General features: G+C 47.3%; 1 protein-coding gene across 1 annotated transcript in view; it reads left to right on the top strand.

Annotated features, from left to right (window-relative positions):
• The window catches only part of LOC146808487 (transient receptor potential cation channel subfamily M member 2-like), a 1,974,138-nt gene that overhangs the window by 1,029,765 nt on the left and 925,422 nt on the right, over positions 1-18,951 (top strand). Inside the window, exon 19 of the mRNA XM_085623577.1 lies at positions 12,537-12,640. Coding sequence (XP_085479703.1) covers positions 12,537-12,640 — 104 coding nt within the window. The remainder of the gene's footprint in view (positions 1-12,536; positions 12,641-18,951) is intronic.

Below are 18,951 nucleotides of genomic sequence, written 5' to 3'. Positions count from 1 at the left end.
GCAACACACTAGGGGTAAGTTGGTAAGGGATATTTGCCTATGCATTTCCACCTCTCCCTCTCCTTCCATTTCTGGTTCAGAAGCTCAGGCAGACATATCTTACAATGATCTGGGCTCGTCAACCCTGGTTCACAACACTTGTAGACCTCTCTATATTCCCCACAAGAAGTTTCCTAACAGGCTGGATCTTCTCAATCAGAACTATGGAGAAATCAGGAACCCAGATCCCAAAACTCTAAACCTAGCAATTTGGCTTCCGAGGTCATAGTTTGGTTACCTCAATTTGCCACCAGAAAGTATGGACATTCTTAAGGAAGCCCATAGCCCTACCACTAGACCTTGCTATGCAGCAAAGTGGAAAAGCTTTGTCTGCTACTGTCATTTAAAGCAAATTGACCCTTTCAAAGCCACAGAATAATACATTTTCTGCTACCTACTTCCCTTACAAAAGGCTAGGTTATAGCTCACATCTAGAACCGAGCACAAAGACCCAGAAGAACTAAAGTCGCTATGTCTGCAAAAGAAGCGGCGGAGCTATCTTTAACATACAACTCTCCCCCCACAGCCTCCCCTAAATCCAAGATCCAAGTGATCACCGGTTTCGGAAGGGATCTCTGCCCCCTGAATTCCTCAAGACCACCAGCCTTCCTCATTACCCTACCCAGGGCCCCCCTCGTAAAGAAACACAACAAAGTGGGGTCCTCTACCAATTGCATGCTCACTAATTGCATATAAGCCTCCAAACATGCAACAGAATGAGCAGAAACCATCCTCTCCCATGACATTGACATTGTGTTCATCACTGAGACTTGGCTTAATGAGCTCTCCGCTCCAATCCTTGATGTGTTGGTGCCCCCAGGCTACACTATCACCAACAAGGGCAGAAAAGATCAAAGTGGTGGAGGTATAGCAATCATACATGAGAACAACATTGCCATTATGGAAGTGAACACCTTCAATTACAGCACCATTGAATGTCTTACCGCCAACATCAAGACAAATGACAATGGAGCAATACTCTGCCATCTTCTATACCATCCCCCAGGCAACACCTCTGCATTCGGGGAACACCTCTCCGACCTGATTGCTCACTGATCACTCGGTGAATCAAACAACCTAATTCTCGGAGACCTCAACCTACGGTGGAATGATACTAACAACCCGCTAATTCAAACCCTAAACAATCTCCTCCAGGACAATAATCTTTCCCAACTCTGTGCAGTAGAAACGCACAATAAAGGAGCAACCTTAGATGCCATTACCGCTCATCGTGACGCCGTTACGATCGACCACATCCTCCCCGTGGACTGGTCCAACCACCACAACATCCTATTCCACATCAACCAAAAGGTTCTTTTCCAGCCCCCCTCACAAGACTCCCCCCCAAATGGTCTAGAAATCTAACCCAGATTCCCCTAGCCAACCTAGAGGAAAGGATAAGCTCGATCCTTCCCATCGCCTCTGATCTCCTTACCACAACTGAACTCACCTCGCACTACAACTCGAATATGATGTCCATTCTTGATCAAATAGCACCCCGGAAATGAAAAAAAAACTGAAATATCCCATCAAGATCATGGTTTAACACTGACATCAACTCAGAAAGGAGACAACTAAGAGCCACAGAGAGACTCTGGAAAAACAACCCTTCCGCTATCCTCCGGGAGCAACTCAAAGCAGCTCGCAGGAAGTAGAACAAACACATCCAGAATGAAAAAACCTTGTTTTTCTGCACCACGCTAGACAACGCAAAAAACAGGCCCAGGGAGCTCTTTAACATCATCAGACAGCAAACCTCCAAGCCTACTACCTCCTCAATGCAGGCTTCCAAAGAGCTCTGCGACAACTTCGCCAACTTCTTTGAGGACAAGATAAACAAGATTGAGCTCTCAATGGACTTCAACATCACCCCCTCCCACAAGAGCATCTTGCTTGGGACAATCGACAACGCATCCAAGCCCCCTACAAATCCCTGGAAATTTTCACCCTGATACATGAAGCAGAGCTAGTCAAACTGATCACCACATCCAATCCCTCCTCCCACGCTCTAGATCCTCTACCCTCACAACTGACCAAAAAGCTGAAATTCTCCCTCGCTCCACACTGGTGCAAGATCATAAACAGCTCCCTGAGAACCGGAGTCGTTCCTGACTGCCTCAAAGTCGGTCAAGTCACGCCACTGCTAAAAAAAACCTGGCCTAGACACAAAAGACATGAATAATTTCAGACCAGTCTCTAACTTACCTCTCCTATCCAAAACCCCGGAAAAATGTGTGCTCGTGCAACTAACTCAGCACTTGGATAGCATCAACCTCCTCGATTCCCACCAATCGGGTAGCAGAAAAGGCTGCAGCACTTAAACCGCGATCCTCAACGTCATTGATGATAGCCACAAATCACTTGATGCAGACAAATGCTGCCTTATCGTTCTCTTAGACCCATCGGCAGCTTTTGAAACGGTCGACCACAAACTGCTCGTTAAGGTGCTTCAAGAAAGGGCAGATGTTGAAGAGGTGGTACTACACTGGTTCTCCTCCTTCCTCCATTACCGCACCTAAAGAATAAAAATCAAAAACTTTGCATCCAACCTACACCCTGTCAGCAGGGGAGTCCCCCAAGGTTCAGTGCTCTCCCCGCAACTTTTCAACATTCACATGGAATCTCTCAATCCTTCTCAAAAAAGCAACATCCCCTTCCATCTTTATGCAGATGACACACAGATCTATCTCGAAACCACCTCCATTGAAGACATTCAGAGACTCAATGACACACTCAGGGAAGTTCAACACTGGCTTTCAAGTAACCACCTAAAACTCATTCAGGACAAAACTGAAATACTCCTCATATCTGAAAGAAACACGTTAGTTAGATTCCTCACCTTAGAATATCCCCAGGCGTCAGACTGGATCCGGAAGATTTTTGTAGCAATACCCCTTGCGCGTCGCTAGGCGTCGTCTGCGGCTCCGTGTCCGTCGTTGGCGTCGTGCGCCGGAATGACGTCGTCGGAGTACTTAGACGCCGCCCTCACGCGCTGACGTCAGTTCTTCTTTTTTCCGCGCCAGTAAGCGGCGATCCGGGAGAGCTACCCCTTTTAGTCAATTTTTAACTAAATCTTTTTGACTCTTTTGGTCATTGTCTTCGACCTGGTGCCGGTAGGATGCCTGGTTTCAAGGCCTGCAACGACTGTCACCGACTGATGTCGGTGACGGATCATCACCGCCGGTGCCTGTATTGTTTGGGCCACGACCACGACGCAGAGTCATGTTCCGATTGTATGGACCTGACCTCGAAAGCTAGGCGGGAGCGGTCCCGTAAGCTTCTCGAGCTCCGCCACTCGGCTCCGCACCCCTCTCGATCCCGGTCCAGGAGGAGGTCCAAGGATCGGTCGCGGAGCCGCAGTCGTCACCATCGATCGTCTGGCTCTTCGGGTAAGTCCAAGCGATCCAAGAAGTCCAAGAGGTGACACCGCTCTTCGGACTCCCCTCGTCGGTTGCGCGACTCGGCCGAGGGTCAGGGTGGTTCCACCCCCGCGGCTCCGTTGGAGCCGCAGGCGCCGCGCAAGTCCCCATACCCGCCGGTCCCTGGGACTGACGCGATGCCGGCGGAGGTCAGTGCCTTCCTCTCGGCCATGAGGAGCCTGGCCCCGCCGTCGACGCCCGCTGGCGTGCCTTCGGGCCCCGCGGACTCGACTGGGCGTCCTTGCGCGCTGACGGCTCCGGTCTCGGCGCCATCGGAGGCTCCGGCCCCGACGCTGCAGGACCCCGAGGGGCCCAGGGCTGGGCCCCCGTCGACGCCGGTCGACCTCGTCACGCCTCGTCCGCCGGCGTTGACACCGGTGCCACCTCCGACGCTGACTCCGGTCGACGTCGTTCCCCGGTTCAGCCCCTGTCCGGACCCGGCGCCGGTGCGGCGTCCATCGACGCCGCATCCGGCGCCGCTAGGCACACAATTTGTCTATTGTCCGGCTCCGATTATTCCTCCTGTATACCAGGAATCGGATGACGGGGGCGACTGGGAGGGGTCTGAGCACCCTCTGACCCGCCAGGGTCAACTTTCACAGGACTGGGCAGATGAACTGTGGGAGGCCAGTGGTCTGGATACCTCACCGGACACTGGATTCATCTCTCCTCCGACTGTGGCTTCGGAGGAAGGTGCAGCCTTTTCTGTGGTGCTGCGCAAGGTGGCGGAAGCCCTTGGGCTCGAGCTGCCTGCAGTGGCGGTGAGGACTAACATCCTCACCGAGGTGCTTCAGTCTGCAGCAAGCTCCACTGAGCCTCTGCTGCAATTCAATGAGGCCCTCATTGACGTTCTTAAGGGCACCTGGTCCAAGCCCGCCACAGTCCCTCCTGTGGATAGGAACGTTGCCAAGCGCCACCGCCCTGCTCCGGGCGACCCCAGTTTTCTGTCGCAACACCCCACCCCCGAGAGTCTGGTCATCCAGGCCTCTACCTCCCAATCCTCCTTCCCGTCCACTCCTCCGGACCGGGACTCCAAGAGACTGGAACAGTTTGGTAAGAAGCTGTTCTCCTCACTCAGCTTGGGCCTGCGGTCTTTAATCACCGCCTGTCTCTTGGACCGTTATTCCCACTCTCTGTGGGATGCGGTGGAGGACGTGCTGCCCCTGTGTCCGGAGGAGGCCCGGACACGCCTTTCCCAGGCTCTGGCCGATGGGAGGGATGCAGCGCGCCATGCAATCCGATGTGGACTTGACACTACGGACTCGCTGGGTAGGGCGATTTCTACCACAGTGGCGCTTAGACGTCACGCCTGGCTGCGGTCCACGTCCTTTTCAGGGGATGTCCAGAGCACTCTCATGGACATGCCCTTTGATGGCACTCGCCTTTTTAACGAGAAAGCGGACAGTGCGCTGGTTCGCTTTAAGGACTTCCGGGCTACGGCCAAGTCCTTGGGCCTCTCGGCCCCGCGACCACAAACTTCCGCTTTTCGCTCCTTTCGTGGCCAAGGAAGGGGCGCCTCCTCATGTCCGCCTAGCCACCGGCCGCAGAACCAACCTGCACGCGGTCGCGGACGTGGTTTCCGCCGCGGCGGAACTGGAGGACAACGCGGACAGTCCACATCCGCCACGGCAGCATCCGCCTCAAAGCCTTCCTAGTCCGAGCTTTCAGGCCCATTCGTCGCCAGTGGGAGGCAGAGTTCGCCATCACCTGCTCCACTGGCGTATCATCACGTCGGACAGGTGGGTGCTGCAAATCGTCCGAAGGGGCTACTCCCTCCCTTTCGAGACGACCCCTCCAGCCATGCCACCGCAGCACCACCGTATCTCGGAGGATCATTTGAATCTTATGCGAGAGGAAGTTTCGGCCCTCTTGGCCAAAGAGGCCGTCGAGCGCGTTCCAAGCCCAGAAGTAGGTCGTGGTTGTTATTCCCACTACTTTCTGGTTTCCAAGAAGGGCAAAGGGGGCCTACGCCCTATCTTGGACCTCCGGAATGTCAATGCCTTCCTCCGGAAGGAACGGTTCAAAATGTTGACTTTGGCTCAGGTTCTAGCTGCCCTAGACCCTGGAGACTGGATGGTAGCGTTGGACTTGCAGGACGCATATTTCCACATCCCCGTCCTGCCGGCCCACCGGCGTTACCTGCGGTTCACGGTGGGTCAGGAGCACTTTCAGTTCACCGTGCTCCCCTTCGGCCTTACCAGTGCCCCTCGGGTGTTCACGAAAGTGATGGCGGTGGTCGCAGCTCATCTGCGCCGATCAGGGGTTCCAGTCTTCCCCTATCTCGACGACTGGTTGTTGAAGGCGGGCTCGCCCCAGGCAGTCGTCTCCCACCTCCAGACTACGGCGGATCTCCTCCATTTGTTGGGGTTTTCCATCAACATGCCGAAGTCACACCTGAGCCCCTCTCAGAAGCTCCTCTTCATCGGAGCGGTTCTCGATTCAGCGCAGTTCCACCGGAACAGCGGGTCCGGGATATACAGGCCCTGATTTCCATCTTTCGGCCTCTATCCTGGGTTTCGATCAGGCTAGTGTTGCGGCTTCTGGGGCTGATGGCCTCCTGCATCCAACTAGTGCATCACGCCAGGCGGCGCATGCGGGCTCTGCAGTGGGACCTGAAGTTTCAGTGGGCCCAGCATCACGGCAACCTGTCCGACCATGTCTTGATCTCGGAGGGCACTGCACAGCAGTTGCAGTGGTGGCTCACAGACCTCGATTGGGTCACGGGCAAGAGCCTCTCCCTACCCCTACCGGAGCATGTCGTAGTGACGGATGCGTCCCTCCTGGGATGGGGTGGCCATATGGGGGAGGCGGAGATCAGAGGCCTCTGGTCTCCGGCGGAGTCTCGCCTCCACATCAACTTGTTGGAGCTGCGAGCGATCCAACTTGCACTGAAAGCCTTCCTTCCCTCTGTCAGGGGAAGTGTCGTGCAGATGTTCACAGACAACACCACCGCCATGTGGTATTGCAACAAACAGGGCGGGGTGGGGTCGTGGACCCTTTGTCAGGAGGCTCTGCGCCTCTGGACATGGCTGGAACACCAGGGCGTCACCCTAGTGGTTCAACATCTGGCGGGCTCTCTGAACGCCAGAGCAGACAAACTCAGCCGCCGGTGCATGATGGATCACGAATGGCGTCTGCACTCGGAGGTGGCGCAAGGCCTCTTTCAGCAGTGGGGAGAGCCTTGGTTAGATCTATTTGCCACCGAAGAGAACGCGCAATGTCAGCAGTTCTGCGCATTGGAATTTCCAAGGCGGCACTCGCTCGGCGACGCTTTTCGTCGCGAGTGGAGTTGCGGTCTGTTGTACACCTTTCCGCCTATACCACCTCTGCCCAGAGTGCTGAAGAAGATCAGGTACGACCGGGCCCAAGTCATCTTGGTGGCTCCGGATTGGGCACGAAGAGTCTGGTATCCCGGGCTACTCAGTATGTTGACCGATCCTCCGATACGTCTGCCCCTTCGGGAGGATCTTCTGTCGCAGCAGCAGGGTACGGTCCTCCATCCGAACCTGTCCAGCCTCCAACTCCATGCGTGGAGATTGAGCGGCGGCAGTTGATGCCATTTGACTTGCCTCCTGAAGTCTGAGATATCATTCTGGCAGCCAGGCGTCCCTCCACAAAGACGGTATACGCCTGCCGGTGGAACAAATTTGTGGCCTGGTGCACAGCAAAAGCTGTGGATCCCCTTTCCGCCCCTCTTTCTGAGGTTCTCCTCTTTCTTCTTTCTTTGGCCCAACAGAGCTCTGCCTTGGGCACCTTGAAAGGTTATCTTGCTGCCATCTCTGCCTTCTTACGGCTTCCTGATCAGCCTTCTCTTTTCAAGTCCCCTGTTGTATCACGCTTTCTTAAAGGCATTACTCACACGTTCCCTCCTGTTCCTTTCGTAATGCCTCAGTGGGACTTGAATCTTGTTCTCACATTTCTGATGTGCGCTCCCTTTGAGCCTCTTCACAATTGTCCTCTTCGTCTTCTGACTCTTAAGACTGCTTTCCTGGTAGCCATCACCTCGGCCAGACGGGTGAGTGAGCTCCAGGCTTTATCGTCCAAGCCTCCTTTTCTATCTGTTCATCCGGACAAGGTTGTCCTTCGGCCTCGTCCTTCCTTTCTACCGAAAGTGGTGACCCCCTTTCATCTTGGGCAATCTGTCACCTTGCCCACCTTCTTTCCGCCTCCGCATCCTTCCAAAGAGGAAGAGAGGCTCCACCGTCTGGACCCAAAATGTGTGCTCTCCTTTTATTTGGACCGTTCCAAGTGGACGACCAACTTTTCGTTGGATACGTGGGTGCTAAGAAGGGGAAAGCTGTGCACAAACGGACCATCTCCTTGTGGGTCGTTTTGTGTATAAAAATCTGTTATTCCTTGGCAAAAAATGACCTTCCTGTTGGGCTGCGAGCCCATTCTACTCGGGCCACAGCGGCTACTACTGCTTTGGGACGGGGAGTCCCGTTGCAGGACATCTGTCAGGCGGCAACGTGGGCTTCGCTACACACGTTTGCCCGGCATTATTGCCTAGACAGCCAAGTCCGGAGGGATGGCTTCTTTGGCCGTTCTGTCCTCAGGACTTTCTGGTGTGATCTTGGTTCGCAGACCCACCACCGGGGTTGGTATTGCTTGGGTATCTATTCTAAGGTGAGGAATCTAACTAACGTGTTTCTTTCAGATGAACAAGTTACTTACCTTCGGTAACGATGTATCTGTAAGAAACATTAGTTAGTTAGATTCCTCACCGACCCACCCATCCTCCCCGTTCTGCGAACCGACATCTAGGGTTAAGGTTATCCTTTTCAGGCCCCTAGACTTTTTTGGCACCAGTGTCGGTCTCTTGCATGGCTCTGCATTCCTGGCACGGAAAGCTGTGTACAAGAACTGACGTCAGCGCGCGAGGGCGGCGTCTAAGTACTCCGACGACGTCATTCCAGCGCACGACGCCAACGACGGACGCGGAGCCGCAGACGACGCCTAGCGACGCGCAAGGGGTATTGCTACAAAAATCTTCCGGATCCAGTCTGACGCCTGGGGATATTCTAAGGTGAGGAATCTAACTAACTAATGTTTCTTACAGATACATCGTTACCGAAGGTAAGTACCTTGTTCCTCTAGCAAATAAGAGAACCCCCAAATTACGGAATTGCTAAAAGCGATCAATGCGCTCAATTGCAACCGCACCCTGGCGGACCCTGTAAAATCCCTAGGTATCACTCTAGACCGGAACCTGGGCATGACCAAACACATTAAGAACTCCGCCAAGAGCGCCTTCCTTAACCTGAAGCTACTGAACAAAATAAAACTTTTCATCCTGCTAAATGACCTCTAACAAGCCACTCAAGCACTGGTGTTGTCTAGATTAGACTATGGAAAAGCAGCCCTCACAGGTACATCAGTCTCACCTCGCTCCCCTCAAAACAACTCTCAAAGCAGCAGCTAGAATGGTCACAGGAGTGAAGAAATTCAACCACATCTGACCCGCACTCAGAGAACTAAAATGGCTCCCAGTTGAAATGCATGCTAGTTTCAGAACAGCCTGCCTCACGCACAAAGCCGTTCACACAGGCAAACCTGAGTACCTGGCCTCCAAACTCAAAAAAGCTGGCCAGACCAGAACCCTCAGGAGCTCGAACACACTACTACTCATCCTGCTGAAGGCTCGCAAACAAAAACTGCGGCCCGGTCCTTCGCGGGTAACACGCCCAAAATCTGGAACTCTATTCCCCCCCGCATCAGAACTATCCCATCCTTTTGAAAATTCAAAGGTCTGCTCAAAAATGTTTTCCTAAATCATTCCCCAGCGAAGGGACTGGAGCAGCAGAAGCGCTGATAACACTACTCCTTGGAAGAGGAGCTCTACCCAAGACTATGCCACTCGTTGAAGGCATTCCGAGTCTTCATTTCCCCTTGGTTACACAATCCGCTAAAACTCTCCGTCCATGTTATTTACTATTATTGTATTTTGTGATCTTTTGCAGAACGACTGTTGTAAAGCGCTCCGATACCCTCGGGTCTGGCCAGCGCTATATAAAACTTCGGAATAATAATAATCTATATGATTACATCTCTCTGCAATGGCTGCCTATCTCCAAAATAGAAAACTCCTTTCTTCATTCAAGGTCCCAGTGATTAAAACCTACATGGACGGCTTAAACACATTATTCTACCATGGGTTCCACCCAAACCTTCCTGGAACCTCAATGTCATGCTCACAAGACTCATAAGCATCCCATTTGAACCCTTACACTCATGCTCCCTTCAATTTCTTTCTTGGAAGGTGGCATTTTTTGTTTGTAATTGTGCATGTTAATGAGCTCCAGGCTTTAAACTTGGAAGAATCTTTCTTCCAATTATATAGAGACAGAGTAGTTTTCTGCACTAAAAGAGATATCTAGCCATAGATTCCTTACTTTAGAATCAGAAACCAAAGTCATACCATTACCGGAGGAGGGTCTGCAAACTGAAACCGTTAAAAGTGTCTTACTAGACCAAAACGAGTCTAGACCAAGGGAAAAAGACCGGACATTCATAACGATGTAGATGAGCAATAACGTTCTCTCCCATCACATACATTCTGGTGGAAGGAACCTCAGGTAAGTAAAGTCGTAAGACATAAAAACCTTGGGAATAAAATATCCATGTTATTATGACAAATCTGAGTCAGAAGCCAACCAACAAAATTAATATAAAACTATCCACACCCTTAATGGGATCCAAACTCATGCCGTTCAACCTCACAATAACTGTGGACAGGAGCACAGTAAAAAAAGTCATAAAAGCACAAAACAAATCTGCGGCTAGATCCTGCGTCTACCAGATAATGTATTATGGAAGGTAAGTAACTTGTTCATTTGATACTCTGCAGGGCGAACCAAATCCCACGGGGAAGAAGATTAAACCTTTGTTATTAGCTTGGTTTTTCTACACAAATCTGCAAATAGAATATATTCACAGAAACATGCTTTCTTTTGAAACATATATACATTAGGAGCAATCCTTACTGAGATACAGTATAGTGGAGTAGACGGTCCGATCCAGTTATTTGGGAATCTGAGTACCGTCTCCAGGTAGAACGCCTGAGGATAAAGGAACTATGTGGAAGACCTGGTCTTTAAAAAAGATGATTAAAAATGTCTCTGTAAAGTTTGAGAGGAGGTCTGTGGAGAAGTTGTTTTTCATTTTGATTTGAAAATCTTTATACAGCGGACTCCTGGTGTAAAGGATCCACGCATTTTCAGCCTTAAAATTCTGGCCTCTTCAGGACTGCATTCAAGGGCATGTATCGATGCAGGCACTGTCAATTGCATTGGTCAATAGCAAATGTGCAAATTATAATCAGGTAAACAAATTACGAGTTGAAAGTGTACTGAGCCCCAGTTGGAGCCCCTAATGCGAAAGGCGGTTTGGGAAGAACTAGGGTCGCCTACATCTAATTCAATATACTGAATCTCAGTATTCCTATGGGATTTGGCTCACCTTGCATAATAAGTGTCCTGGTTTATATACAACATAACAATATGTAAAGTAAAATGTTGAAATACTTCTTTTTTGTTTTGATCCCTAAAACAATTAATGTGTTATTGTGTGACTATGATATTGGTATTGAATTTATCCTGCTAGAGCTTCCCCTTTCTATATAAGGTTGTAATTTAGCCTCAGCTCTAGAACGTATATAGGCTTACCCCTTTAGTGGTACCATATTCTTCTGTTTCGGGCATTGGCTTTTTAAAGAAAACAATTTCAATAGGTTGTGAAAGACACTTTGGGGTAGATTTATGTTAACTGGCGCATCCCTGCATATCAGCAGGGATGCGCCAATTATTATGCGCCACAGCTGCGCCACCATGGATGCGCCGCATTTATAATGTGGCGCACCATGGGGCAAAAACGGCACAGATGCGTGACGCATCTGTGCCGTAAAAGTGGCGCATTGCTGGAGTTGTGTCGCAAGCGCGACGCAGCTCCAGCAATGCTCTGGGGGGCCCTATCTGTACAATGCTGTGTCAATCCTTACGCCTGCTTCAAGCAGGCGCAGGGTTTTGACGCAGCATGGGCCTAAAAGTGACTGAGTGAAATCTTGTAGATTTCACTCAGCCACTTTTAGGAGGCGTTCCTGCGCCGGAACGCCCCCACCTGCCCTGGAACGCCTACATGTGGCGCAGGGCTTTACAACGTGACGCATCTCCCAGTTGCGTCACGTTGTAAATACCCCGCACCATGGCGCAGGATTTGCGCCGCTGCTGCGTCACAAAAGTGACGCAACGGCAGCGCAAAAGTGGCGCAAGTGCAACATAAATCTGCCCCACAGTTTTATATTGTTGGCTTCTGTGTGTGCTCTGGGATGCTGCTTGTCAACAGGACTGTTCAGTGCATTTGACAATAATGAAGATTCCACTGGAGGAGAAGCAGGATTACAGGTAAGTAACTATTCCCTTTCCTGTGGTCTTTAAAATAAGTTCTATCTGCATAGAAATAAGTAGATCATTTTTATGACACATTTTGAGCTTGGGTAAAGCCCCTCTCAAAAGAGGTCAGTGTAGCGGGTGGTACCAGAAGGAAGGCCTATGTTAGAATTCAATTTGGACTTACAAGGTAAGTTTACTTCTCTTTGTTCCATACTGTACTTTGTTATTATTTTGCAGAAAGTGTGAGTCCGCCTTAACTGCATCATACATCTTTTTGGTGTCATCCAGAGCGTGGCAGATTCCTTTAGACTTTGAGCCATCTGCTCAGAGCTGGAGCATGTGTGATGGTGCTAGCGGTGCCGAGGCGGGTCAGTGTCCCACCAGGCTGGCCATGAGTACTTAGGCAAGAGGAGGTTCACCTATAAACTTGGAAAGCAGCTGAGGCCAGTGCAGTGCCTCTTCCTTCGTCATGTGGTTGGTTCAAGGGTTTGTGGTGCTTAGCATTGTTCTCGTGATATCTTTGAGCAGAAATTTTATTTATTAATTAGCAGTTGTTGATGGTAAGGGCGATACCAGATGGATGTTGGAGCACTTTACAACATTAAAGAAGGTTCAATATTACAAATATACAAACTAATCCAAAGATCACCTTATTAATAATATTAAAACAGAATATTATTTTTCTTGGCAGTTCGTCCAGGACCTAAAAGGCACAGATTGTCAGTACTTTCGCAACTTCTGGAACCTGATGGATCTTGTGGCGATTCTTCTCTTCATAGTCGGCTTCATCTGCAGGTTGGTATCATTGTTGCTTCCTTGACCTAGACATTTGTAGCAAACACGAAGGCAGGTGAGTAAAGAGCACACTACATTTATTGACACAGCTTCCAGAGAGAATGAACAGCAACAACTGAACATTCAAATGGTAACATTCGATGACCTAGGAAACGGCATCATTACCGCTGTAAGCAATGCAATCATTACTTGTTACAACATCTCCTTCCTTTCTAAATAAAAACAAAGGAAATAAAAAGAATAACACATGCAGAATATTCTGGAAAAAATAACACAAAACAAGAATCTAGTTATAATGCGAAAAAGAATTAGGAACTAAAGAAAAACTGAAGAGAAACCTAGCGGGAGAAACATGCTTAGAGTAGGTTTTGTATATTCCAATGTTGAATGCGCACAATCTACCTCCTGAGAATTAACAACCAAAATGTTTAGGTGGCATCATCTTCCTACCACTTTTGCATGGCTCACACTGTTGTTCCAATGGTACAACGAGAGGATCATTTCCCTCACTTTCTGTTACTCTTGTGCTCATATACAAATCACACCGTCGTTCTGATGGTTCAAAGGAATGATCAATGAAATGATCACTTCTGTCACCTTCAGACAAACAACGTAGGTTCATCTTATCTACCATATGTCTTGGAATCTTGTACACTCCACCAACTTTTCCCATTGATTCTCACAGCATAACGAGAAATGGCATCAACTTTTATAGGTGGACCAAACATTGACAACCCCTCAGCAACTTTGTGGGGAAGTTTGATTCTAATACAGTCCCCCACCTGCACCTTAGATTCCACCTCCCTAGAATCCCCTACCAATTCATTATTACGTCTTGATCCAGATCTAGACTCCTTCTTATATGCACCCCGGCAAAACCTCATTTCCTCATTCAGGCTGTACACATGTCAAAGGTAGCCACCTTCCCCAACAGTGCATTTGTTTTATTTAGTGGTGTCTTTTATAGGTTGATCCACACCCTGTGCAGGACACTGGAGAGCTCCCCAGAGTAACCAAGGTTCCAGAGTCAACAAGATGACACTTTAAAGCAGCCTTTACTACTTTCTGCCATTGGTAAACTGATGACAAGCTGCAGTCAGTTGCTCCAGCTGTGAATTCATGTGGTATTTGAAAAGTGCAGATCTTGCCTCTAGGTCTTGTGATGATGGGCATGGCTGGGCCTGTGAGCTTTTTAGGGTGGTATGCAGTAAGGCAGCGATTCTAAAAGTAGGTTGGGGTTCTGGGAATCGGTGGTGCTTACTGTACCAGTTTCAATACAGCCTTGGAGTTGAGTCCATTCTTTTAGCAGAGGTGCTTGATAATATAAAATGTCAAACCTGGTACCCACGCCCCTGATCCACATTACAATTGATTAGCATGTGCTAATTTCCAATGAAGTGTCTGTTTTTTCTTCTCTATCACCATAGAGGAGGATGTGTCATCTAGTGACTAAGTGGCTGAACTTCACACATAGACACCTGGGTTCTAATCCTGGCTTTCGCACTTGATCAAAGAGTAGGGTATTTTGTCCAAATCATGCTAGTATGCTTCTACCATTGCAACATTTAATGAGTGCATAGGTTGCTTTTAGTGTCACCACACATTGTTGCCCCTTCTTTTTTCACTCATATTTTGTTTTTGAGAAGTTTTTTCTGGAACACTATCTAGAATACACCCTTCTTTGTCATGACTAATTTAAAAATGAAACACACTTAAGTCAGTTTCCGAAATGTGTGCCATGTACTCTCGCATGGCCCATGGGAACATTGTCGTCTTCTCTATGTTAGCATGAGCTCAATGCAGACTGTCCGCTGCTTTGCGCATGTTACTACCTGAGTTTATTTTGCATGTAGGCAATATTGTGGGGAGTGTCACCTTCCCACTGAACAAGTGCGCGCTGTATCCAATGAAACACGGTGGTTTCTTCGCATAATTCAATTTATTCATAGAAATCAAAGTTTTTCCATATATTTGTGCTTCAAGAGCTAGTTAAACGCTTGAACATCGTATACATGATCAACTTTCATCAATCATATTAAGTATTCCACTTTATATGTCCACCCAATGCATAATCCACAAATATATGGAAAAACTTCGATTTCTTTGAATTATGTGAAGAAACCACCGTGTTTCATTGGATACAGCGCGCACTTGTTCAGTGGGATGGTGACACTCCCCACAATATTGCCTACATTTCGAAGACACGGTTGGACTCCGTGTGACACAAGTTGGCGCCAAAATGAATGTTTGAACTTTGAATTATAATTGAGTGCACCGGGATTATCTAGTTTTGCAGTTTTATTTTGCATGTGCTATTCTGAAACTTTCACATAGAACCTACAATTCTTTTCACGTTTTGCATGTTCCTGGGATTTAGTCTGAACATTGTGAACGAGGTCGAACAACAGAGGCCCTTGTTATTCTGTTCTGGTCAGGCCCTAGCACCTAGACAAAACATACAGATGCTCCTGTTGTTTGAGATCATGTACTTTGGTCTTACTGGAATATATGGTTAGGTAGCACTTTTTCAGGAAGAAGAGCATGACAACAACTATGATGTAGATATACCATCTATAGAATAAGGTACGGGGTCTTCTAATATAAAATCAGCTTGCTTCTATACAAGGGGAGGGAGGTTAGGCTACGCGGTTGCTCATTATGACAGCTCCTTTTATGATTTATGGACTACTTGCTATGCTGACCATATTTTTGCCATGTGGCACAAATACTGCATGCTAGAGCATGTCAGTTAATATAAATATTTTTAAACTTGTTCATGTCTCCGTCATATCTTATTGTGGACGAGTACAAAAGTGTGAGTGAAAGGGTGTGTCTTGCAACCGTGATTCCTGAGAGAGTCAGGAGTGTTGTGTTCTGGGGTGTCTAAGCACTTGTTCCTCTGTCAGTGAGTAGGAGGGCAAGTGAGAAAATAAAGCTAGTCGATCCCTGGTTCATGGGTATTAAGGTGGTAGGATATCTCCGTCCCTACATACTAAGGTCCCATAATCCCATGCATAGTTCTGTGTTTGTGCAGAGTCCCTGCAACATGGCGCCACAAACGTTTGGTCTGGTACTTATTCACGAGAACCCTGAGTAGCGCTAGTGCTTTTCCACAATACCCCCTTACCGGTTCCCGGATACGTCCTTGGTGGGAAAGCTTTGCCTCTTCTAGTTGTAGGGTACACCTATTCCTGTAGGTTTGTCAAGCTTGAATTCTAGAAGGTTTTAGACCTGTTTTGTTTTATTTTTTGCTTTATATCATGGCACAAACTGTCGCGAATCCGGCGCAAGGCAGACCGCTGGTTACACAACATTTGACCCAGCATGGGATCCCCAATACAGTGTGTCCAATCATTCCCTGGAACTTCTACTATTGAAGCAGCCTAAAGATATATACTGTGCTTAAAATAAAGGAACCTCAAAATCTTCTACAAACTGGGCAGGTTTTTCTGTATATGCAATACAAGAATCAATGAAAAATATTCTCCATTCCATAAGTTCTGTGTAATTACACAGCCTTCTTGCTATAATTAAAATCATATTTTTTTTTTCTCTTCAGTCAAAAGTACACTTGGAATCATAATTTTCACTTTCAGGATCAGTTCACTTTCATTGTCATAAAAGCACATTCAAAACACGTCTTTGCTAGGTAAGTTCATCTGGTTGATTCAGCCAAAGAATGCCAGCAACGGTGTCAGTCTGCGCTGTCAGGTGGTCACTTTGAGGTTTGGGGTTCCCACACCCTCACGACCCCACTCAGACAAAGGCACACACACCCAGGACAGGGACATCAGGTACACAAACACCTTGCAGTATGATCTAAAAAAGAAGCAAGCATCACTGCTCTTGTAAACAATATTGTTTCAAAAAGCACACGTTCTATTTTTTCTGTTTTGGGTCTGATGGCAAAAGTTTATCTTTTCTCTCTGCACAGTTCTCTGCTAGTTCTGGGGAATTATCTGAGAATTCAACCCACACTTTGACCTCTGGATTTTTGGTAGGGGAGTCAAACTCTCCTTCCCCTTTCTTAGGAAGAAGGGCTGGGGCAGTCCCTTTCCTGACTATCTCTAGATACACTGCTGAATAAGTACAACCTTGATAATTTGGCATGAGCCGAAGGTAATCCATCTACCCTATCTGCGCTAGTAATTTTCCTTTCTCCAACTGGCCCCTCACCAACTGTGTGACTAGTCTGAGCTGTGCAAACTGACAAATTGGAATCACAATTCTAAATAAGTCTAGGGGTATATGCATTCATTCATTTCTGCCCACCTGTTAGTGTCTTTCTCTCCCAAGTGCTCGCACTTAGTCGTGCCCACCAATGCAGAATTCTTTGTTGTCAACTCTGCCGCAAAGATTTAAGCCTTTTCATCTGTAAGGAAATTAAAGTTTCTGTCTAGTAAATGTATGGGTCAATGAGCGTCTACATGATACACAGTAGCTGTACTTTGCATTAACTTTTCCCAAATTTCTTGCCACAACTCCTTGTTCCACTTCACAGGGGAATCGTGTATCTCAGGCACCTCAAACACCACTCCTGGATTTTCTACTGGGACCTGCACCAACTATTCATGCAAAACTGCAGTTTCTGCCTGTATGTGCCACATGATTACATTTGCTTCTTGTGCATTACCCGTTCTGTATAACTCAAGTGAATTCATCATCCATTGCATTAGAGAAATTTCAAACCACAAAAACACACAAACAGCTATATTTGCCCAGTGTCTGTCACAGTGCAGTGAAACACTAGCAACTGTTGTTCAAAGGGAGTAAACCACTCTCCAGAATCTGACAATGTTTCAGTCCAAAGCCCAAAAGCACCCTCGTCTTTCCTTGTTTTTCCCACATACTCTAAGTGGCACACTGCCCCTGACCTGTCATATGTAACTCAATGTCTCCTTTCTGTAGTGGCCACATGTCTGAAACACATTGCTGCTTCTCTCCCGACTCAGAGTCATGTTTAAACAATAGCATTTTTCATCATTTCATTTTTCAGGATAGCATCTCTTCGTGTAAAGCAAGGCTGGTCGCTCACTGACCAGTCTGATTTGTAACTGCAACCAACAATCGCTAGTTCTAACAGGCTGATTGGTTTATCTTCTCTGTAATTTTTGAAATATTCCTGCACATTACAGTCAAGGCTGAGTGCATGAAACTGTGCTACATTTTCTCGATTCAACATTACTTCAGAAGCTTCTAAATCAAACAAACGTACAAGCCATGTTGTCAAATCCTCCTCCAGTCTCTTAATGTATGGCTGAGGAAAGACCTCCATAGAATTAATTAAAACCTCCTGTGAGAATTGTAAATTCACCTGCAGCTCTCCTTCAACCACATTCTTTGCCGGCGATTCACTCTGGCTATCTAAACATTCTGGTAATAAGAACTGCAACATACACACAGTTTTTCGATCTTGCACTGCCTAGTACATTTGCAACTCTTTTTTCTATGATTTATTTTCAAACAGTAAGAGATCAGAAATTTCTTTAGCTTTAACTAACTCCCTTTGTATTTCATTATGTTCTCTTTCTAACTGCATACAATTTTCATCCATGCTGAGCAATGCATTCAAAATTAGACAAATCTTTCTCTCTGAAATACCAAGTTGTTTTCCCCTTCAAAAGAAACATTCTGGAAACATTTGAGCATCTGTGTTTGCCCCTCATCTGTTAAATATGCATTAGAGGAAACTCCCCACCCCGATAACTGAGTTGGCTTCAGGAAATTTGCAACTGGAAACATTGACATTTTAGAAAACATTTTTCCCCATTTAATTTCGTATCCTGCAGAGTGATGCCAAACTGTATTGCATCGCCCTCCCAAATAATAGAAAATACTGCCCTCCCACACGAAGGCACAAACATGGCGAAGCAATAAAAACACCAGGAAATGAATTACACTCTTATAAAATGAGACACATCAAAAGACTGTTCTCAGAATAAGGCATGAGGTTTATTTGTGCAACACTCTAACATAAAGGCTTTCCCAGATGTCAAATGAACAACATTCAAATGTATATAGAGATAAGATATATTTATATATTTGTGCAAACAATAGTAACACACTTATAAGTAGACAAATGCAACTGTTAAATGCATGGAAGAAAATACATGAAATAAAATACAAGCACATAATATGGACGTCCACTGCAAGAAATCAGAAAGATATATACACTAAATACATCAGATGATTATAACAACTGGGGACTTGAATGTGCACACAGACACATTCACACATCACAATACCATTAACTAAAAATAACATCTCAGATGATTATAACCACTGAAGACCTGAATGTGCACACAGACACA

This window comes from Triturus cristatus, chromosome 8 (genome assembly GCF_964204655.1).
Source record: "Triturus cristatus chromosome 8, aTriCri1.1, whole genome shotgun sequence".
NCBI lineage: Eukaryota > Metazoa > Chordata > Amphibia > Caudata > Salamandridae > Triturus > Triturus cristatus.
This window is presented reverse-complemented; position numbering and strand designations above follow the sequence as displayed.